The sequence below is a fragment of the Sus scrofa genome, chromosome 6, assembly GCF_054392235.1.
Source record: "Sus scrofa isolate SSC_HxYL_T2T_F1_AM1 chromosome 6, Sscrofa_HxYL_maternal_Yorkshire_Landrace_v2.0, whole genome shotgun sequence".
Classification (NCBI taxonomy): Eukaryota; Metazoa; Chordata; class Mammalia; order Artiodactyla; family Suidae; genus Sus; species Sus scrofa.
In genome coordinates, this window is record NC_139388.1 from 150,229,818 (window position 1) to 150,253,869 (window position 24,052).

The following is a 24,052-nucleotide window of genomic DNA, read 5'->3' on the forward strand; positions in this document are numbered from 1 at the left end:
GCTTAGGCCAGTAGCTGCAGCTCTGATTCAACACTTAGCCTGGGAACCTCCAAGTGCCACAGGTATGGCCCTAAAAAGATAAAAACAAAAACAAACAAACAAAAAGCATGGAATTCCAACTCTCCATCTAAAGAGTAATTAAAATAATTAGTACCCAAAGTAATATTTAATAAGAATCTATGTCTATGAAAAACAATCCAGCAGAACAAAGACTTAGTTCCTTCTTTGGATAAACAAAATTCTTTCTCGTGCCACTTTCCCTTCACCAATTCTGACAAGAGTATGAAAAATTCCCGAAGCTCTTAGTTGTTTGAAATATTAGTGTTGTTTCTTTCTCAAACACTTGAGCAGTGAAACTCGTGTACATAGATATAGTCTATTTCTTGATTTAAAAAGTAAGGACTAGATGTCTGGTTATCCATCACTCCAAGTAAACTGAATAGACATTTGCAAGGGCAAAGAGAGAAGAATTTCTGAAAAGGTATGATGAAAAATTATCATTTTTAGGATCCCAGAGGCATCTGCTTGCAATGAGTAGGCTCTGGCTATTCAGTTGTCCAATATGAACCACCACAATTAGCTTATACCGTGGAATCATCAAGTCCTTGACCTGGGCTTTAATAACCTAGAAATTAAAAGAAAATAAAAGGTCCTCACTTCGTCATGTTGAAACTTACAGAGTCTTAATTTTCATCACAAATATTGTGGATTTAATTTCAGAAAAAATCATGACGTGAAGACTTTCAGTAATTGCTGTAAAATGGGAGCTATGATTTTCTGCAAGCACCATCCTCACCAGATAGGACATTTAGGGACCAAAGGATCGCACCAGCAAGAAATCTACATGTTCTAAAGCACAGGGGAAAATGACAATCCTGAGAACAGAATTCAATGGCTTTATCACTTTATTTGAAGACCTATGCTGAGATGACCTCCCTTCAAAAATGTTGGCCTTAGAGTTACACCATCCTGCTCACGTCTAATTAAGAGAGCACATATCTGAAGTTTCCTGTAATATGACTACTCATAAATGCTTATTACAGAGTTTGTTATTTAAAAAAGTGCAGCAAGGATGATGGCGTGCCAGCACTTTAGGTGATAAAAATGGAACTAGTGTATTTGAAGGGCACCACGTTTGTATTTGACGACATACAAAGAAGGTGCCTCGAAGAGAAAATGATCATTAAAATATGGTTTCTTTTACAATAAAAAATTTTAAACAGATTGGGCAGTTTTATACATTTTCTGAACAGAATACATGCAAACGATGCACGTAAGAATTGGTTGAGACAAAGGCTTTTTACACCCACGCAATATGGTATATGACCTCATGAATATTTGCATAAAATAAAAAATCAGCAGTTTTACTGCTACTGCAAAGTAACTGTCTTCATCAAAAAGTAGGGGGTTGTGCTTTTAGCAAATATTCTAGTCATAGTTAACACTTTGGGAAATCACAGGTATACCTCAGAAATCGTCTTGGTCATCTGTTTACAGAACTCTGGTTCATATCGTTCTTCTTGTAGGTAGTTAGTTAACACATCTTTCAGAATGTGATCGACGATAACCACAGGAAAATGTTTGGTAGGACCTGAAAATACAGACGAAATCGCTTTCAAAGAAATAATTTCAAATCACACTTTCCCACCCCGTCACTTACATCCAAAGAGGACTGAAACATGGAAAGGCATTTACTCTTCTGGGTGGCTTCTATTTAAGGGAAAAAAAAAAAGTTGTCCTGATCTGGTTTCCAGTGAAGCTCTCTGATGGAGGAGGAGGACAGGGGACTCATGCATTTATCAGACTACCTAACAGGTGTGTTCAGTGCCACTGAGGCTTGACATTGGAAGCATCTTCCTTCCAGTTCCCACTACTACTGACTCACTTCAAAGTGTCAATATCTTTCTAACTGGACCCACCAATCTTACATCTCCCCCCACCAATCTATCTACCACAGTACAACTGACCCCAGGAGCTCCTTGGCAAAGTCAAAAGTTCAGCTCCTACCCAACCTACAGCCTCTTCTTTGACCATTGCTGCTTTTTCCGCGATGACTGCTTCAGCACCATGGGCTTCACCTGTCCTTTAAGGAATACTTGTGTACATCTGCTCTTCTTTTCATTTCTTTCTTTATTTTTTGCTTTTTAGGGCTGCACCTGTGGCATACGGAAGTTCCCAGGCTAGGGGTCAAATCGGACTGGCAGCTGCTGGCCTATGCTCCAGCCACAGCAACGCCGGATCCTTAACCCACTGAGCGAGGCCAGGGAGTGAACCCACATCCCACTGAGCCACAGTGGGAACTCTTCCTCATCTGAGAAATATCCACTCGTGTTCAAGGCCAGTTCAGATGCCTTCTGCTTCAGGTAGCCTTCCTCCTCTCCTCAGGTAAAAACCAGCCCTTGCTTCTCTGTGCACCCAAAGTGCTGAGTGTCCCCTGCTGTCCTGGCTCCTAATCCACCTGATACTTGCCTTCCTCCCCTCAAATGGTAAGCTGGATCAGATTGTACCCTCCTGAGAATCGAACGTAATGCCAAAGGCATAATAAATTATTTATGGTATGGTTTCTGAATTTAAATAGAATTAAACATTTTATAGATAATAACCACAGGACAAATGACAGCTGCTTTTATTGAGTATGTTCTCATGTTAGCCACCATGATAAGTATTTTGTATTTATTTCCTTGTATGTAGAATCTCCCAGTAAATCTTACCATTATTCCCACTTCACAGATGGGAAAAGCTTACCATTATTCCCGCTTCACAGATGGGAAAACAGAGGTTTAAATCCATTGGATAACTTGCCTTGAATCACACAGTGGTAGGGCTCGGATGTACTCCCTGGTTTATCTCACTTGAGAGCCTAAATTCTTAACCATGTTTAACCCACTTTCAGAGGAAAAGCTTCGGCTGCATCTCATCCTGCATCCCAGGAATCTTAGCTGTACCCCCCAGGAATATTAACCTCCTCCTCACCTCTGTCATTGCACAACATGAGCACGTGCCCAGGGCCTAGTGTACAGAGGCTCCATCATTATTTGCTAAGTTGATATGGGTGAAGAATTATACCCAATTCTATTTTAATATTCATCAGTATTTTTTAAAGGCTTATTTTTGTTGACTGTATCAGGGTCTAAGGAAATATTTCGCACACTAAAGTTAGGATAATTCTAGGAGAACTTAATAAAGAGACTCGTTGGGAAAATCTGAGCAGGATGTAGGAAGTTAGGAAGGAAAGTGTAGAGCCCCCTTGGATAATGAAAGTGAGAGCATTGCCCCCATTCTAATCTCTACCCCAACCTCAGCAGATCCCAAAAGAGCCACGTGGAGAGGGCTCCCTTGAGAGCACTTGTGTCCTTCTGTTGATGGATGCAAACAGCCAGAGATGAAACCACAGGTAGGAGTTCACACTCCTCTCTTCTCACTCCCTGCTGAGGTTTCCTGACGGCTGAACTTAACAGGAAGGTGACAGCCCATGCTTAGGGTTAAGGTAGGTCACTCTCCTGGGGCTCAATAAATAGTATTTGTATTTTAATAATTATGTATAAATTGTTCAATTAAAGTCAGCATGGGGAATGAATCTGGACGTGTAGAACAGAAACTTCTGAGTTGGTGAGTATGATCATGAACCCCAGCATGTTGTCAGCAGGAATCTCTGGCCTTCAGGGGAATGACAAGCAGTTATAAAACTCTGACGGATTGGTCCTGATTGCTCCTGCTTCATTGGCTCAGGGATAAAGCACCAGCCCCTGGAGGCAATGCTTTAGATACCTACTGTGTACCCATCCTGTGGACTTTTTAGAAGATTTCCACTTGCCTACTCTAGTGAAATGAGGCTAATTTTGAGGGTGGTTTCTCTCTATTGAAGAAATTGATAAATGATACTACCAGCTCAGACTAAATTAAAATAGATTATAGCCTCTAGATTGGTACCTCTCTTTTTCATTCCTTCCCACCGAGCACTCAGGCTGCATTTATCTTAACTTGACATATATCATTCACCTTGAATGTCATCTGGCCTCATATTACCGTGCCTGTACGCACCATTCCCTTCACAAAATGGCAAATTCCTTTAGTGCAGATATTTGTCCACCTGGTCGACCTCCCTGTCATTTGGGAACAGCATTTCCCAAAGGGAAGGAACTGATCCTCTTTCCACCCAAACCATGTGCTTTTTAAGATCTATCATCACCTCCTCTGAGCACGTCCAGGTCATGCTTGATTGGCTCTGGGTAGACTCACTCCAAGTCCGGCCAATTGGAGTTCTTTGTTGGAATTTATATTTTAAACTGCAATTGGGGTGTAGGTGGGGGGCAGGGAGTCAAACTCTTTCTGGTGGCAAAAATTATGACATGTGACCCTGAGGAAATGCTGGAGGTCATGTTGCTCACGGTGGGAAGGAAGCCAGGTCTCAGTGACAGAGGAAACCTATACACAGTTTAGTGCTAAAAAGACAGAATCCTGAGTCCTGGGGTCCAGCAACTCCCACAGTCCAGCTGCACCAATGTCCTTTCTGTACTTTGCTTCGTTTTTTAAAGAAATCTAATTAACTAGATTCTACTCTGAAGAAAATTTAAAACATAGTAGTCAATGTTTTTTTTCTCACTTCTTTGTGACCTCGGCCCTATACAGCCAGAATAATCCATTGCCTCACTCAGGCTGGGATTCTGAGAGGCAGAGAGAAAGCATCAGTGTTCGGCTTTGGAACAAAGCTCCCAAAGCTTTCAGAGTGGACTCGTGTGAATGCCTACAGTCTTTTCTTTTTTTAGAGCAATTTTTTTTTTCTTTAGGAGGAAAGAATGCTTTTGGATATCAAAAAGCAAAGACCTGAAGAAGGATCAGGATGGGGAAAAAATAGGAAAAAAAAAAAAAAAAAAAAAAGCCCTGTCCACATAAGTAGATTTAAGAAAGAACAGACAAAAAATTTGGTTATTTAATATATCTGTATCTTAGCTTTCCAAATTAGGATACTAATAAGAATGACCACATATTGCTTTTTGTTGGGATTAAATGAGGTGAAATAGTTAAAACGCGCAGAACAGTGCCTGCCACACAAACAAAGCCACTCAGGAGATATTTCTTCTTATTTGTGTTGTTGCTGTTATTTTTGCTGCCTCACTCTGAGTGAAGAGATAGGAACTGGTCCTGCTGAGAAGGCAGCAAGATGGGTGAGGGTGCAGGTAGGGAGGTCAGGTGGAAAGGACTCTATAGATAGGGTGGAGCAAAGTCATCCCTAAGAGACTGGCAGGCTCTGCCCAACAAAGCACCTGATGACAAAGCCTTATCATCTCATGGAGGTTGAGCTCAAACAATGTCTCTCTCTCTGTCTTTAGATTCTACTTTTCACTATGTTGGCTTCATTGTCAGGTGGGCTGTGTTAATGTGGCAGCAAAGATGGCCACCAACAGCCCTTGTCTGGCGTGCGACTCACAAGCAGTGTTCTTAAAGAATCACGTAGCTCTATTGTCATTGCCCCAGAAAAAGTCCTATGCAGAATGCATCCTATATTTACCAGGAACTTACAGGGAATGCCACAGAAGGCTTTTATTCCTCATGAGCTAAGGTGACGTCCCGGAACAGTCATTTTGAGAAGCAATCACATACCGAATGGGGAAGCAACTTAGATCAAACACTTCACTTAATTCTCCCATCCTTATGATGTGCGGACTATTATCCCTACTTACAGATGAAGAAACTGAGATTCAAGGAGGTGGAATACCTTGCAAAAACATCATTTATTTAGAAAGTGGTAAAATGAGTATTCAGATTCATAGACATTGACTCGTTCAGCCTGTATATTCCTCTGTACTCATGTTTCTGTACTTAATAGGAAGATGTAAATGGCTTTTGTTATAAGAAACATTTCAAGTCTTCCGTTCCCTTTTTTCTTTCCTTAATTATGCTCATGTTTCATTTCGTTTTTGGTGGCTATAATCAGTCAGTTAAAGGGAGGACAGGAGTTCCCCATGTGGCGCAGAGGAAACACATCTGACTAGAGTCCGTGAGGATGTGGGTTTGATCCCTGGCCTTGCTCAGTGGGTTGGTGATCTGGTGTTTTTGTGAGCTGTGGTATAGGTCTCAGATGCTGCTCAGATCCTGCTTTGCTGTGGCTGGCAGCTGTGGCTGTGGCTGGCAGCTGTAGCTCCAACTCGACCCCTATCCTGGGAATGTTCATATGCCATGAGTTTAGCTCTAAAAAGCAAAGAAAGAAAGAAAGGGAAAAGAGAAAGGGAGGGCAAACATGCTAACATTTATTTTTTATTTTATTTTTATTTTTACTTTTTTTAAATTTTTTGTCTTTTTTTTTTTTGCTATTTCTTGGGCCGCTCCCACGGCATATGGAGGTTCCCAGGCTAGGGGTCAAATCGGAGCTGTAGCCACCAGCCTACGCCAGAGCCACAGCAACGCGGGATCCGAGCCGTGTCTGCAACCTACACCACAGCTCACGGCAACGCCGGATCGTTAACCCACTGAGCAAGGGCAGGGACCGAACCCGCAACCTCATGGTTCCTAGTCGGATTTGTTAACCACTGCGCTACGACGGGAACTCCAAACATGCTAACATTTAAAATGTGTTTAGATGATGCAAATATTATTGAGTAGATGTGAAAAAATAAACACAGTAATACTGGTGATTGACTTTTTTTTTCTTCACTCTTCTGGTCAGTATTGTATTTATAGATATGAGAAAATCTTTTCCAGAGGTTCACAAAGTACCTTTCATATGCAAAATAAACCCAGAAACAAGCAGAAGTAAGTTTTTGATTCTTCACAAAATTGCGACTTGAGTGCTTAAAAGATGAATTGTCAAGTATGAAAGGCTTTAATCAAAAAAAGAATAATGCACATGACTTTTTGAAAGAAAATATGGAAAATAATTTATCCTAAGGTATTTCTAAAATTACTTTTCTCACTTGGTTCAATACTCAGTACTTCTAAAACGGATTAGATGATTGGAAATGTGTTATGAAAACATATCCTTATGAAGAAGAAACTGGGTTTCCTATTTCAACTACTTTATCTTGTGGAAATCTAAGGATATGCAGCTGGATTTAGGGCTTGGTGTCAGGCTTCCTGTGGGGAAAAGATGACAAAAGCTGCCATGGTCCTCACTTTCTTTCAGGTTTCAGGGTCTGATCTGCTTCTTCAACAGCCCAAACAACATTTTCCGAATTGAATCTCAAAGACTTTGATGGGCCTGATCAATCAAAGGGTTGTGTACCATCCCCAGATCAGTCACTGCTACATCTCTGAAGGCAGTGTCAGCTTTAGCAGGATGCTATGGACCAAAAGTGGTAATGATGGCAGTGGTGGGGCTCCCCTAAAGGAAACCTGGGAAGGTTACCAGAAGGAGAATAAATGTATGTGGTATGGCAGGAATATTAGTTGTCTAACAAAGGCACTGTGAAAATACCGGTAGACAGACTAATTAAGGAGCCTTATAATCCATGTTGCCTTGGGGATTACTGTAGAAAACTGGCTGGAAGGCCTAATGGGATCTGCTGATGGTGTATAATTTTCTTGAGGTTAACTGGCCACAGATGAAACCACTCTGGCCCATGGTGTCTTCCTTTGGCCATTGGTAAGTCTCTGTGGAATTTCTTTTTGGCGGTAATTATGTATGGATCCAGATAATAGTGGGCAGTACACATTTAGAGAGAACAAGTAATTCTGTGAGGAAACGTGAATGGGGAATGACAGTCACTGTGGACTCCACCTGGAATATAGGAGCAGGTGCAAGTATTTTTGTTTTCAGAGATCCAAAACCTCTGTGGGAAGGGATAAACATCTTGGTTAACAGGGGACCAGGAGTCATTTGCCTTTGCCTTGAAGGCTTTTTTCTCCACTTACCAGCAACCTTGATTGGTTTTGTTTGAAAAAATCTTTAATGCATATCTCTTTCATTTAACTCAAGATAACCTGGAAATACCCAGTGATTCAGTAATATACACCACACCTCCGTGCCAACCAGTGAATTGCTTGGTATTTAGGAAATACTGATAAAGAAAAGTAGGCAATGGATACCAGTCTCATTTTGCAGAGGAAGAAATTAAAGCAGTATCAAATTAATTAAGATATATTGTGCTAGCATTGAAGATGCCAGGTTATCATATAGTATTTTAAGTAAATATCATTCATGAGATTAGACATTTTAATTAGGAGGGAGTGACAAAATAACATACCCAACTGATAGGTATTTTCCATCTGAACTATGAGGCGAGAGGCATCTTCACGCTGGCTAGGTTCATCCATATAAGAGACTGTACTCACAGAGCTAAAAGCAAGGAGAAAACCAATTTCAATAATATTATAACAATTATAATGACAAAATTATAACAACAATAACAAAGCACAACTCTGCTTTCAGCAAAAGTGTTACAAAAGTTTTATGTTTTCTCCAAGAAAATTTCAAACAAGTCTCATGTAAATATGTAATTTTTATTTATACAAAAATTATATTGTAATTTAAGTCTAAATTAAAGACTTAAAGTCTTTAAGTGATGTAATTAACGCCTAAAACATTTTAGAGGTGAAAATAACATGGGAGTAGAGAAGTGACTTGGAGCTGGCCTCCATATAGTGGTTGAAGCCCAGTGCAGTGCCTGGGGCATTTGATTATCACTAAAGTGTTCATGGGTTGTTCTGTCTCTGGGGTAACAGAGTGTGTATAGGATTTGACCAATCGCGGATTTCAGTTGGTTAAATCCGTGGATGCAGAACCCGCAGATACTGAGGGCCAACTATACTTTGCCATTTTACATAAGGGACTTGAGCATCCACGGATTTTGGTACCCAAACTGGCTCCGGAAACAAACGCCTCATGGATACTGAGGGACCGCTATGTATGTTTCCAAAGCTATTGTCAATTGCCTCTTTACCACAGATGCAAAGGCTCTCCTCCAAGTGGACAAAACTCACAAAAGGGGCTGGGGATTATATGAGGAAGCTTAAAATGTTGGGAAACAAGCTCTCTATATACATGGGAGTTTACTATTAAGTGTACCTCACAAAATCCCTTCTTAGAAAAAAGAAAAATGAGAAACTCATGGGCATCATGAGAGAAACCGCAAGTCACCCAAATGCTCATAATCAGTAAGCATCAACCACCCTTTTCAACATTAAAAAAAGGGTTTTGACTTGGTTACCAAGGTGATAGAAGCTTATCCAGGTGCTGAACAAGAGACCCAAGCAAAGAGTAACCCCTAAAGCCCCTCCAGGACTATTTATTCAATGTAATCAGAGGAAATTCAACTTTCACTAATGTCAGTCTCAGATCTTTACCCCAATTCTCTCCACCTGTGAAAACGGAGGTTAAGACAGATGTCATTTCAAAGAATATAATAGTGTGTATGTGTTTGCGAGCATGCACACACCTGTGTACGCGTGTGTGTGTTTTCAGTGACTACTTTTATAAGCATGCCATGTTTTTGCTTTAATTAGATGAGAATGAGATTTTTGTTCTTAATCTTTTGGGATTTTTTTTTATCTCTGCAAGGAATTTTAAATACTTAGTTCTGAGCTGTTGGGAATTAGTGAGCTTCTTGAAAATTGCTATTTTAAGAACATCAAGGATATTATATTTTTAAAAATCCTTTAATACAATTTACCCAATAAATTAAGGCTTACCCACCCAACCCTGGAAAGTGATGCAAGGAATTATGGCTGCTTTTCCATGATGGATTTCTGGATTAGAGTTAGTCTTCATTCTTGTAACACCTGCTTCCCTCAATTTTCTGCTGCCCTTTGAAGTAGCAACCAATCTGTTTAGCCACATTGGCTGCAGGTGTTGTGGGCAGCACCAAAGATGATAGCGTTTGCTTAGAAATCCCCATATTGCAGTAAGCCCCTTGATTCTAAGATAAGCCAGCCTGACCCAAATTGTATATGCTACTTTTCATTTTGCAAAACATTTTCCACCAATTATCTCATTTTACCTTTATAATACTCTTTGAAGTAAATAAAAGAATCATTATTCCGCTCATTTCAGTGATAAAGGGAACTGGACAAAGATATTAACATCATACACATGGGAAAGGCAGACTTAGATTTCAAATGTTCTATTTACCTTTTAGGGACAAAGTTTCACACAAGATCGTATCTGACAGAATGGAAGTAGGGGCAATGACTACCTGAAATAATTAATTGCTACAACTAAAATTTACTCACACAAACCTAAGAAGGCGTTAATAAAACCTTCTTTTTCTTTCTTTATTTTTTTTTTTTTTAGAGCTGCACGTGCGGCCTATGGAAGTTCCCAGGCTAGAGTTCGAATCAGAGCTGCACCTGCTGGCCTACACCTCAGCCATGGCCACACTGGATCAGAGCCACATCTGTGACCTATGCCATAGCTTGTGGCCATGCTGGATCTGCAACCCGCTGAGCGAGGCCAGGGATTGAACCCACATCCTCATGGAGACCACGATGGGCTCCTAACCTGCGGAGCTGCAGTGGGAACTCTCTATTTTTTCTACTAAATGCCATATTAAAAACTCATATAAGAAAGGAAGACAGTTGGTACAAAACTCAAATTAGTAGGAGTTAGAAGTCTGAGACAAAAAAAGCAAACAAGGATTTTTACAAATAGTCCTTACTATTGCAATAGCCATGTTACTAAAAGAGTGCACTTTATAATATTATCAGTATGAAGTTAGTAAGTGTCATAAGGGCAACTTAAAACCCCCTGGATGAAGATGGACATGCAAAAATAGAAAGTTTTTCAGAGTGACTTTTTTTGAAATACTTAAGACGATTTCATTCAGTGTCTTTTTACTTCTACAGTATTCTGTCAACAGTGTATATTCATTGTACAAAGTTCAAAATGCACAGGAAAGTATAAAGAACAAAGAAAAATTACACAATAATTTACCAACCTCAGCGATTTTTGCTTTTTTTTTTAGGGCTGCACTTTCAGCATATGGAGGTTCTCAGGCTAGGGGTTGAATCGGAGCTGCAGATGCTGGCCTACGCCACAGACACAGCAATGCCAGATCCGAGCTACATCTGTGACCTTTACCACAGCTCATGGCAACACCAGATCCTTAACCCACTGAGCGAGGTCAGGGATTGAACCCACATCCTTATGGATACTAGTCGGGTTTGTAACTTGCTGAGCCACCAGGGGAATGCCTACCTAACTACTCTTAATATTTAAAAAAACTTCAGATATGATCTTACATACTGGATCATATGATAGGTGGTTTTTTTTTTAACTCAGAAATGTATACTAGATAATGTTCTATGCCAAAAGAGAGTATTCTACATGCATATTTTCAATATCAAGACAGTATTTAATATATGAATATACTGCATTTTATTTAACCATATATTCTTCAGGCCATTTAGATTGTCTTTAATGCTCCATCATTATAAAGAATACTGTCACAGCCATCGTGGCAGGGACTGTCTTTTGCTTTCCAGTGTTCTCTTCATTGTTAGCAGAACCCGAAGTTCGTGGGAATATGTCTTTCCAAACTAAAGACAAATTCTTGGACTCTTTGGTGCTCTTGGGGTCATGTGGCTTGTGAGCCAATGAGATGTAAGTGGAAGTTAGGGGTGAAAATTCCTTTTTTTTTTTTTTTTTTTGGCTGAGCCCACAGCATAGGGAAGTTCCTGGGCCAGGGATAGAACCTGCATCACAGCAGGGACCCAAGCTGCTGTAGTGACAACCCTGGATCCTTAACCTGCTGAGCTACCAATGGAGGTCCAGGGGTGAACGTTCGGAGAGAATTAATTCAATCAAAATAACTCAACCAACAGGGGCTAGTTTATGACTGGAATGTGGATATGATGGCAAGAACTCAGCAGCTATCTTGAGTCCTGAGATGACCTTATGGATTACAGATCAGGAAGCTAGAAGACCAGGCCCCTGAGCTGCTTCTTTCAGATGTCTTACATGTAAGAAAAAAATATATTTCTATTTTGTTTGTGCCACTGTTTTTGTTTTCTTTTTAAAAGTATTATTCTAAGAAGCATTAGATATAACTGATATAAATTTTAACTGATCTAGTGTTTGGAAGTGGGATGCTGCAAGTCATAGAGCATAAAACTTGAAGTTAATTTTGTGGAAGAGATGGAATTTTGGGGAGTGAGATTTCAGATATATTGTTAGAAACCTGGCTTCTCTTATCATGTAGAGAAAAGTATTTGATCGTCTATTGATTTCTGTACATTGGAAGACTGACCATGTATCACCAGGACTATAATAACTTCATGGTAGATTACAGGAAATTTTTACTTTTTAAGAAACTCTATTTATGGTGTTTTTCAAAACTGATATCCAATAGCTTCTGTATTAGATTGAGATGGCTTGGGGAAAGGGAGAGAGAAAAGAGAAGAATAAGCGAAACAGAAAAAAACAAGTTATTTATTTCTTGAAAAAAGAAAAATGAAGACAAAATATTAAAAGTGCTTTCAGTAATCAATGTCAGTTCAGAATATTGGCTAAGAAAAGCTTGGGCATATTTTATATGGATAAAAGCTTTATGCAAGCCCTTTGAAATTTTTGAAGATTAAAAACTGAAGATGCTTCAAAGAGCAAATTTATAATTTTAATTATCGGGGCTGTAGACATAGCACAATAAATTTATTGAGTGTATTTCACAACATTACATGTGAATGAGTTTCAGTTTTCTAAGACCAGGCCTTCCTTAGTTTATAATCACAGTCCTTCCAGATACATGATCTCATTGTGAATGGAATGCTGTAGCCTTTTTTGTTGAATGTGAGTAATGTTTTTGCTGTCTATGTGTTTCATCTGTGTGTTGGCATTTACGAAGGAAGAGGATCTCAATTGGCAAAATATGTCCAAGAGAGTTGTAAAGTTCTAGGAAGGAAGGGAGTTTAAAAGTAAAAGCAGGAAAACTGAAAGCCCAGCGTGAACTGCTGGTGAAAACACTGAACGAACCAAATATATTATTCTAGAGAGAGGAGTAACAATTTGTGACCAATGTAAATTCCAGTGACCACCTGGAATCACATGTACTATCGCTTAGGACACATGGAATTAGCCTGGATGTGGAAATAACTGCATGAAATCAGTTCACAATAACAGAAATAACCCTCCTATATTGTACTGGATTGACCCTGCTAACATTCCCACACGAATCCAACATCCTGTGTTCTGATTATACCGAAAAAGAGCCAAAAAAATTAACTCAGGAGTTCGAATGTTTATTTTTTTCACAAATTTCAGTTTCCTGAAAACATCTTACATATTTGCATGCTAAACCATTTCTTGAATTTCATAGAATAAATACAAGGAATGTCTTATTGTTATAATGGCTGGAGATAAAAATAATAATTTCAATTAAATCTCACCAGCCACGGTACCATCTAATTCTTATTAAGAATGCACTCCAGATATTTTCACTGCCATTATGACTTAGATGTTTTGAAGCTGCAGTGAGAGATAATATTTGAATGGATAACCAGCCATGGAGCCATTAATTTAGTAGATTAAAAGGTCAGACGTTCATCTCTTTCTTCGATGTGTGACTGTGAAATGCCCGGAGATACCGTATATTGAGCCGTCTCATTAAACATGCCCTCCTTTTTCTTTTTTCTTTTTTTTTTAAATTTGTTGCTAAAGTCATGTGCTGCCTCCCAGTGGAGATATTTCAGAGCACACAGAGCAATATAAGGTTTCAAGGTATAAATTTATACATTTGTTCTTTTTTTGGTTTTTGTTTTTTCTCCATTGTTTCAACAGATATTTATTACCCACAATGTGACAGGCAAGATGGGAAGTGCTAGTAACACAAAGAAAAATGAGAGTCCCTGTGCTGGAGAAACAAGATGTGGAAAATAAAGTCAAATATGCATCAAAACTCTTGTGGGGACTTTCCATCTCAAATCTTCTACGGATATTTTTGTGAATGTTATGCTTAAGAGCAAAAGCACACTAACTCTTTCCCCATCAGTGGAAGGTACAGACTGTCTATTCAGGTAATTTAATTTTGTGGTGACAGTTTATAGCAAGGTTGCTGGATTTTTATGTAGTTTTCAGCTATTTTATTCGCATTCTTGGTCCCATCTTACTAGTAAAAGGAAGGCTATAATGCAAACAAAATTCAAGATGTATTTTCACAAACTGAGAGAAAAAGACATGATACGTGTTCTTGTTTTTTGAGGACAAAGGGGCTGAGGGACAAAGAATGAATCATGCCATGTGTGCAAAGTCTAGCTCTGAAGTGATTGGAATAATCCAGGAAAGGCAATTGACAAAGTAGAACAATTTTGAGTACGTGGATAGAAAGTCAGAGTTAGTGCCTGAAGCTCACTGACAGATCTCTTCATCCAAGAGAAGGTGAGGTTAAGGTCAAGGGCAGTTGATGAAACTTCTGTTGCAGCTCCTGGATGAATGCACAGTTCCAAGTTGCATTACCCTTGGCCATCATCAGAGAGGTGAGGCTGAGAGTACAGGTGCCGTGGTTACCTCTGCAATGCTATGGATACCTTCAAGGACTATGGTCTATTCCAACAGGTGTTCTGGCATTGCTGCAAGCTGCAGCATAGATCACAGATGTGGCTTGATCCAGTGTTGCTGTGGCTGTGATGCAGACTGCAGTTGACCCCGAGCCCGTAGCTCGAGTTGACCCCTAGCCCGAGAACTTCCATATGCTGCAGGTGCAACCATAAAAATAAAAAAAAGATAAAAAAGGTTAAAGTATACTTTGTTTTCAAAACCTGAACCAACATTTTTCTATTTGCTGTAAATGAGTCTTATGTCTGCAAGAGGAAAGCCCTTAGTCACCCTGGACTAAACACATACATGGACCTGTGAATCTAACCTATTTGAAATATGAGCAAAAGAACTTGCTTGTCCAGGAATTAGTATAAAACAATAATTATTTACTGTTCCATCAAAAATATTTATTGAGTGATTGCTATGTGCCAAGCACTATTCTAGGTCTTTGGGATACAAAAATGAAAATAAACAAAAAACCCCAAACCAAGATCTCTGCCTTCAAGGAACATAGTGAGAAGAGACAGAAAGGAGACAATAAAATACTAAACAAGTAAATTATATATTACGTTAGAAGGGGCTAAGTGCTACAAGGAAAAGAAGGGCTTGGTTAAGGGAGCTTGGAAGTGGAGGGGGGCTGTTTGCAATTTTAAATAGAATGATCAAGATAGATCTCCCTGAGCAAAGAGTTGGAGGAGGTAAGGAAATGAGCCATGTGGATGAAGGAAGAGTGTGGTGAGGGGAGAGAGAAGCGAGAAGCAGGAGCATAGGCTTTGAGGCAGGAGGCCGTCTGGTGTTTTTTTTTTTTTTTTTTTTTTTTTGCCTTTTTGCCTTTTTGCCTTTTCTAGGGCTGCTTCTGCGGCATATGGAGGTTCCCAGGCGAGGGGTCTAATCTGAGCTGTAGCCACCAGCCTATGCCAGAGCCACAGCAATGCGGGATCCGAGCTGCATCAGCAACCTACACCACAGCTCATGGCAACGCTGGGTCCTTAACCCACTGAGGGAGGCCAGGGATTGAACCTGCAACCTCATGGTTCCTAGTCAGATTTGTTAACCACTGTGCCACGACGGGAACTCCTGTCTGGTATTTTTGAAGAAGTGCATAGAGGCCAGAGGGAGCAAGCCAAGGGTGGAAGACGATGAAGGTACCAGGGTGTCAGGCAGTAAGCCCATGTAGGGCTTTGTGGGCCATTTTAAAACCTTGGCTTTTATTCTGATAGAGCAGGAGCCTTTATAGAGTTTTGAGCAGAGGAATAGCAAGCTCTACTTTATATGTTACGACGATAACTCCGAATGCTGTGCTGAGAATAGACTATAGGCCGGCCTGTGTAAAAATAGGAAGCCCAATTAGAAAGCTTTTATAGTAATCCACGCAAGTGATGATAGTAACTGCTATACAGGAAACTACATCTCTCCCAAATCCATGGGCTGAAGCCTTCACACCCTCCCTTCCCACCTGCCCCTGTGTGTGTATTAGAGATAGGGCCTTTAAAGAGATGATTAGGGAGTTCCCACTGTGGCGCAATGGTTAACGAATCCGACTAGGAACCATGAGGTTTCGGGTTCAATCCCTGGCCTCCCTCAGTGCGTTAAGGATCCAGCGTTGCCGTGAGCTGTGGTGTAGGTTGCAGACACAGCTCGGATCCCACATTGCTGTGGCTCTGGCTTAGACTGGTGGCTACAGCTCAGATTAGACCCCTAGCCTGGGAACCTCCATATGCTGCGGGAGCGGCCCTAGAAAAGGCAAAAGACAAATAAAAAATAAAAAAATAAAAAAAAAATTAAAGAGATGATTAAGGTTAAGTGAAGAGGAAGAGACTCCATCATGTGAAGACATGGTGAAAAGGTGGCCGCCTGCAAATCAGGAAGCGGGCCCTCACCAGAACCTAACCAATATGGCACTCTGATTCCAGAATTCCAGCCTCCAGAGCTGTGAGAAAATAAATTCCTATTGTTAAAGCCCCTCAGTCTGTGGTATTCTGCTATGGCAGCTCAGGCTGACTAAGGCAGTGACCCAGGTGGAGAAGGTACCAGTAGGGGATCGTCCTAAGTAGCTGGATTCTGAGTATATTTTAAACATTGACAGAACCTCCTGATGAGTGGGAAGGAAGGTAGTTAGATGGAGTTAAGTTGTGAGCATGTTGAGTTTGTGATGCCTACTGAAGTGAGGGGAGGAGAAGCCATTAGACCTTTGAGTCTGGGCTTTGGGAGCAATGGTTGGGCTGCAGATGTAAATTTGGGGGCATAACTCCACGTCTCAATCACTAGACTGGACAAGATTCCCGAGGAGAGAAGCACAGGACAAGAGAAGAAGGGGACAAAGGACGGCTCCCTGACGCACTCCTACATTAGGAAACTGGGAAGAAGAGGAGGGACCAGTGAAGAAGATTGGGAAAGAGGGACTGGCCAGGTATAAAGAAGGAAAACAGGAGACCGTGTGTCCTGAAGCCCAAGGGCAGACAGTCTTTCCAGGAGGAAGGAGTGGTGGAGGGTGTCAGATGCAGAGAGGTCAAAGAAGAGGAGAACTGAGGACTGACTGCTGCATGAGCAATGGGAAAGTCATTATGACCTTGACAGGAGCAATATCAGGAGTTCTAGGACAGTCTATTTTGTTCACCACTGTATCTTTAGCACCTGGCACAATGCCTGTAACCCAGGCAACAAACATTGTGTTCAGTGAACAAAAGACATGGCACTGTGATGAAGTCATTATTATTCTTATTTTGTAGATAATATGTTAAGACTCAAAGAATATTACATAGTAGCTAGTTAACAGAAGATCAGGGATTCAAACTCAGGTCTGCTTGGATATCAGAATTCTATGTAAGAATAACAATCAGTCCTTGCTCTGTACTTAGGTGTGCTGAGAACCATTCCAGGTGCTTCCATGTATGGCTGTAATAAATTCCCATCGCACCTGGAAGTGACATTTACTATTTTAACCTTATTTTGAAGAAGAAACTGAAGCATAGAAGGCTTACTAACTTATGCAAGATCAGCAGCTTGGATGTGCTCAAGCTGGAACTTGACCCCAGCCCGTCTTCTGAGTCGCCCTGTTCCACTCACTAAGTTGATGCTATTCCATTCACTCCTTTAACTACACAGTTGCCCCTGGGGGGTTAGGAGTGCCGACCCTCTTTTGCAGTGGAAAATGCAGCATAAATTCTGGTCAGCTCTCAGGATCTGGGTTGAATTTCTTCTCTATCCTTGATTCCACATCCACGGTTTTGAAACAAAACCCCCACCTGTTATAAGTGAACCCATGCATTTCAAACTCCGGTTGTCGAAGGATCAACTGAATTGCATTAGCTAGCCAGGGCTGTCAGAGCCAAGTACCGTGGACCGAGGGGCTTAAACAACAGCAATGAACTGCCTGACAGTTCTGGAGGAACGGATTCCTTCTGAGAGCTGTGAAAAAAGGATCTTTTCCTGGCCTCTCTCCTCGGCTTGCAGATGGCTGTCTCTTCCCTGTTTGTGTCCCAGTTTCCTTTTCTTATAAGGACACCAGTCATATTGGATTAGGGGCCACCTTGATGAACTCATTTAAAACTTAACCACCTCTCTTAAAGACCCTGTTTCACATTCTGCGATACTGGGGATTAGGACTTCAGCATATGAATTTGGCAGGGGGTGTGGGATGCATAATTTAGCCCATAACAAGTACAAGTATTAGGGTCAGAGAACCACACTTGCTGTGTCACCTGGGAGTTGTAATATGCCGGCAGGTTTCCAAGCCTCAGTTTCCTCAATATAGGGGGATAATAAGGCATGTATACCCCTAATTTTCCTAAATACTATTAAATTTCTTCGCTGAGTGCCTGTATAAACTTTGCTTCCCACTAACTTTGCCAACATTTGCTTCTATTCTCTCTTCTTATATTTTGCCATTCAGATGGGTGCAATATGGTATCTTGTTTTAATTTGCATTTTTCTCATTCCAAGTGAATTTAAGCATCTCTTCACATTCTGCTTCACCATTTGGGCTTTGCTTCTGTAAACTGCTATTTATCTCTTTTGACTATTTAAAACTTGTTTTCCGCGGTTATTTTTTTTTTAGATTGTTAATGTGCATGAGCTAAAAACTGTATATCTTCTACTAGCCTGTAAACTGCTTATTGTCTTCTTTGTGGAACAGAAATGCTAAGTTTTATTGTAGTTGTATTTATCAAGTTTTTTTTTTATGGTTTTAGTTTTTCATTTTGGGATGAAATATTTCCCTCTCACAGAACACAAAAATATTCTATACTTTCCTCTATTAACTCTATAGCTTTCCACATTTCAGTCTTCCATGAAAATGGTGTAAGAATCCAGCTTCATTTGCCTTCATATAGTAAGCCAGTTTTCTCCCAATACCATCCATCAAAAAAAAAAAAAAAAAAATCCGTCATTTCTCTGTGTTCATATATTATGTTCTGTATACTTATGGGTTTACTTCTAAAGTGTCTATGTGTTTCACTGGTCTCTTTGTCTATTCCTGCACCTCTTTTATGTTCCTGCATTTATGATCACATTTCCTTACCATTGCTTTGTGGTATACCTTAATACGGAGAGGGTAACTTCCTCCTCAATACTCACTCTTCAAAGCTAACTTAGTTACTCAGAATTCTTTCCTTATTTATAAGATTTAGAAGTAGTTTGGGAGTTCCCGTCGTGGCACAGTGGTTAACGAATCCAACTAGGAACCATGAGGTTGTGGGTTTGATCCCTGGCCTTGCTCAGTGGGTTAAGGACCTGGTGTTGCTGTGAGCTGTGGTGTAGGTTGCAGACACAGCTCAGATGCCCCGTTGCTGTGGCTCTGGCATAGGCTGGTGGCTACAGCTCCGATTAGACCCCTAGCCTAGGAACCTCCATATGCTGTGGGTGCGGCCCTAGAAAAGACAAAAAAAAAAAAAAAAAAAAAAAGAAATAGTTTGTTGTGTTTCTCAAAAAGTACAAATGGATTTTGATTATTATATTGAATTCATAGGTTAATTTGAGAAATAGGGATATCTTTTGGTGTTAAGTGCTTCATCTATGAACTATTTCTCCATTAATTCAAATCTTTCTTAACGTGAATGTCTTTACCTGGAATTACACTTCCAGGGCAGTTTTCACAAAGATGCCAACGAAGGGTTCCATGCTGTGTTGCATACCTTGGCAGGGATTCAAAGTCCATCTTTCTCTCCCTAGTTCTTGGCCCATCTGAGCACAAACAAGGATGGATTATTATTGTTACATAGTTCATCCAGAGAGGAATGGATAAGAACATATGTGATGGAAGTCTATGAAGGACTGCAATGCAGCAGGAAGAAGCCAAGAGCTAGGTCTCCATAGTTACATGAGTAAATATGAAAAATAAAAGTGTTGAAAGAGATAGAGAAAACAAAATGAGATTTATAGCACCATACCATTTATGTCAATAGAAATTCAGATCTCTAAGTACTTGTTTTATAATGTTTTATGAGAGTCAGTCAGGTGAGGCACAAAGGGAATCAGAGGAGAGGTTCAGGAAAAAACAGTTAACTCTACTCACAGGTCCAGGAGACAAGAGATTCAACACGCCACACAGGACCATGTGGAAAATGCCAGAGGAGACAAGAGGCAGAGGACGAGAGCCAGGGAGACCCAGGGCTAGAGCCTTTAGTGGGGTTTCTCAGGGAAAGGCGAAGCTCAGGGGAAATAGCACAGATCTGACCAGTCTGGATAACTTCAAAGAGCTCTAAGCAATAGGAGAGGCCCCTAGCTGTCTGGTACTTGGTACCAGGATGATGAAGGCAGAGAGATCTAGCTTCCTGGACTACGTGGGGGGCCAGAGAGAAGAGCTGGTTCTCAGTTGGTTAGTTTGCATATCAAAAGCATGTTCCCTGGTGGGGCCTTGACTATCCTTAAGTCCTTAATAATTGACTAGACCTGGGAGGGGCAGTCTTTCCTCAGCTAGAAAGCTTTTTTTTTCTTTCTTTCACCTGCAGCCTATGGAAGTTCATGGGCTAGGGGTTGAATCGGAGCTGCAGCTGAGATGCCAATGCCCCAACCTAGGTAATACCAGATCCTTAACCCACTGAGCGAGGCCAGGGATCGAACCTGCATCCTCACAGACACAATGTGGGGTCCTTAACTCTCTGAGCCACAATGGGGACTCCCAGAAAGGTTTTTTCAAGATAATATGTTTATATGTATAACTGATTCACTTTGCTGTACACCTGAAATCAATACAACATGGTGAATCAGCCATTCTCCAATAAAATTAAATTAAAAAATAAGCCATCAGTCCAAAGCATCACCATTTGGAAAAAAAATAAAAGATGTCAAAACATCATAATACATAGAAAATGTAAAAATGTATAAGAAAGTATTTAAACATTCTTGTAGTATATGTAGTATTTTGTGCATCAGAGTATCTGCCTCCTGGGACCTGAGAGTGGGACCTGAGGATGGGAAAGAAGATGGACAATCAGGCAAGCCCGAGGGTTCCTACCAATACTGGGAAAGCCAGAGTGCTATGAAACGATATTCAACTCAACTCTGTTCCTCAGATAAATAAGATAGTAAGTGAGATAAACAGGGATGATAAAAATATCTTCTCTATTTAACTCTCAGGGCTTTTATGAGATTCATATGAATATTGTACATGATGTATTGATCAAGCACAACATAATACTAGCCATTATTGTGGTTTAATTTGGGAACATGGCCATGGCAGATTTCTCAAGCTTCTCTCTTTTTTGGGGGGAAGCCATGTCTCATCCAGATCTTGGTGGGGGCTTTCCTTTGATTTAGATGGCAAGAGAACTTAGTGAGCTGAGGAAACAGGCCAGGCAACATCATTTTTTTTTTTTTTTTGTCTTTTTGCCTTTTCCTCCCGTGGCCTATGGAGGTTCCCAGGCTAGGAGTTGAATCTGAGCCATAGCCACCGGCCTACGCCAGAGCCACAGCAATGCAGGATCCGAGCCGTGTCTGACCTACACCCACAGCTCACGGCAACGCCGGATCCTTAACCCACTAAGAAAGGCCAGGGATCGAACCCGCAACCTCATGGTTCCTAGTCAGATTCGTTAATCACTGCGCCACGATGGGAACTCCAGGCAACATCATTTTTAACTGCACATGAGCAGTATAGGTTGGAAGCATAGAATAAATTCACCACATTTATTCTATGCTTTCTCTCCCCAGATTATTTCTGTGTGGTTCACCACCTAGTATGGTGCCTGGAATGTACTTATTGGTCCATAAACAGTTATTTCAAATGATGTAATGAATGCAATTTTTCCATTTTTTTCGGAAAAAAGATTACCAGGTAGCTTTCAGCTTACTTGAAAAAGAAGCTTCTGCAGAGAACGACCCTGCAGTTCATCATCTTTATACACCTAACATGTGGCACAATAACTGGCACAGAGTGGATGCCTCATAAACCTTGAATAAATGAAAGAGTGAAAAAATACAATGTGGCCTAACTAGAATGTTAGATGCCATCAGGGGCTTCAGACAGAGGGTGGTGGGATCCATCAAAATTCTTGTTTAAGACATCACTGTAATTTTAGTTTGAGACAGAAGAGAGACTCTGACCTACCAGTTGAACTACTGGCCACAGAGATAAGAAGCCTGGATATTATGTCACATTATTCTGGGAAAGTAACTTAACCCCAGGCTTCTATTTCCATGGTAAGGATATGAGAGCAGCACATCTGTTCAAATGCTCTTTGAAGACTGCCAAAGGCTGCTTCCAACAAGAAAGATATCATTGTCAACACCTGCTCTTACCCATGGATGGGAAGCAGAAGGTTCTGGCGAATGAATACAAGAGTTTCAACAGGGCAAGTTACACATAACCAATTCTCAGAGAATGAGAATTCTTGACGGTAAACAAAAGCCCATTTTACCACTCGCTAATTCTGTAAATTTGGAGCCTCAGCCTCTCTAAGCATCTGTTTCTTCATTTGTAGGATGAAGATGATAATACCATCTCTCTTACAGATCAAAGATCAGAAAACATTTCTGTGAATGCCACACTGCAGATTTTTTTGGCTTTGCAGGACCTGCATTTCTTTCTTTCTTTTTTTTCTTTTTAGGGCTGCACCTGTGGTATATGGAAGTTTCTGGGCTAGGAGTCAAGTCAGAGTTGCAGCTGCTGACCTATGCCAAAGCCACAGCAACTCTGGATCCAAGTGACCTATGCTGTAGCTTGAGGCAATGCTGGATCCTTAACCCATTGAGTAAGGCCAGGGATCAGACCCACATCCTCATGAATACTAATTGGGTCTTAACCCCCTGAGCGACAGTGGGAACTCCAGGACCTGTATTTCTATCGCAACTACTCAACTCTGCCATTATAGTGGGACAGCAGCCAGAGACAATACATACATGAAGAAGCATGGATGTGTTCCAATGAAGTCTTATCTATGGATACTAAAATTTGAGTTTCTTATAATTTTCACATGGCAAAAAATATTTTCCTATAGATTTTTTTCCAACCACGTAAAAACTTTTATACAAAAACGGGTGGCAGCTTAGACTGGGCCCTTGGACTGCAGTTTGCCAACCCCTGATATAGCGCTTCTATGAAACTTAAATGAAATCATCGTGAGGACTCAATAAATATTCGCTTATCTCCGTTATTACTATCAATTAAGGGAAAAACAAAGAAAATTCAAAATTACAGATGAAGCCTGATGACAACTAAGTAGACAGAGGAAGAAATATGCCAACGTGCTAACAGGGACGATGTTGGGATCGTAAGAACCTGCTTAAAATGGTTCTTCTTTTCAAAGCATAAAGCATAAACACTACATCATCATGAAAGCATCATTTAAATAAAAGATCTTGGAGTTCCCGTCGTGGCGCAGTGGTTAACGAATCCGACTAGGAACCATGAGGTTGCGGGTTTGGTCCCTGCCCTTGCTCAGTGGGTTAACGATCCGGCGTTGCTGTGAGCTGTGGTGTAGGTTGCAGACGCGGCTCGGATCCCGCGTTGCTGTGGCTCTGGCGTAGGCTGGTGGCTGCAGCTCCGATTCCACCCCTAGCCTGGGAACCTCCATATGCCGCGGGAGCGGCCCAAGAAATAGCAAAAAGCCAAAAATAAATACATAAATAAATAAATAAATAAAAGATCTAACCTTAAAAATGGTTAATGATAATTATATTGAGTATAAATTCAGTCTTCTTCCCACAATTCAGAAGGCACTTCATGTATCTGTTAAGCTCAGGGATCAACTGTAAGCATTAGTTACTAATGCAGAAGACCACAGATGTAGAAAACAAGATTGGAGGACTGAACTTATGCTGATCTCATACCACATCCAAGAAATGGTTCTCCAAGTAGGTCTACCTCCTCCTCTTCTCCTTTGCCCTCCTTATCAGTGTATTTATTGCTCTAAAGGCAAATCAGTCTACAGTCTAATGAGGGAGATAGGCAAGAAAAAGGCCAAACACAGGGCCATGTAAAACATGAAAGCAGCCGAAACAGAAAGGGAGAGCATTCAACCTAGTGGGAGGGGGGGGTGGTTGTAATTGGGTAATTATGACATCAGGGCTTACATCCATTTCATTGACGGCACTCATCAGGGTTGTTCTGAGACCTGCACGTCCTCCAAGCAGTGCATAACCTAAACTAAGAGG

At 40.8% G+C, this 24,052-nt stretch overlaps 1 protein-coding gene across 1 annotated transcript in view; it reads right to left on the bottom strand.

Moving 5' to 3' along the window:
• Positions 1-421: 421 nt before the first annotated feature.
• DYNLT5 (dynein light chain Tctex-type family member 5) overlaps positions 422-24,052 on the bottom strand; it is a 28,451-nt gene continuing 4,820 nt past the window's right edge. The window contains exons 3-5 of the mRNA NM_001243355.1: positions 8,181-8,272; positions 1,467-1,591; positions 422-625 (exon numbers count right to left, since the gene is read on the bottom strand). Coding sequence (NP_001230284.1) covers positions 422-625; positions 1,467-1,591; positions 8,181-8,272 — 421 coding nt within the window. The remainder of the gene's footprint in view (positions 626-1,466; positions 1,592-8,180; positions 8,273-24,052) is intronic.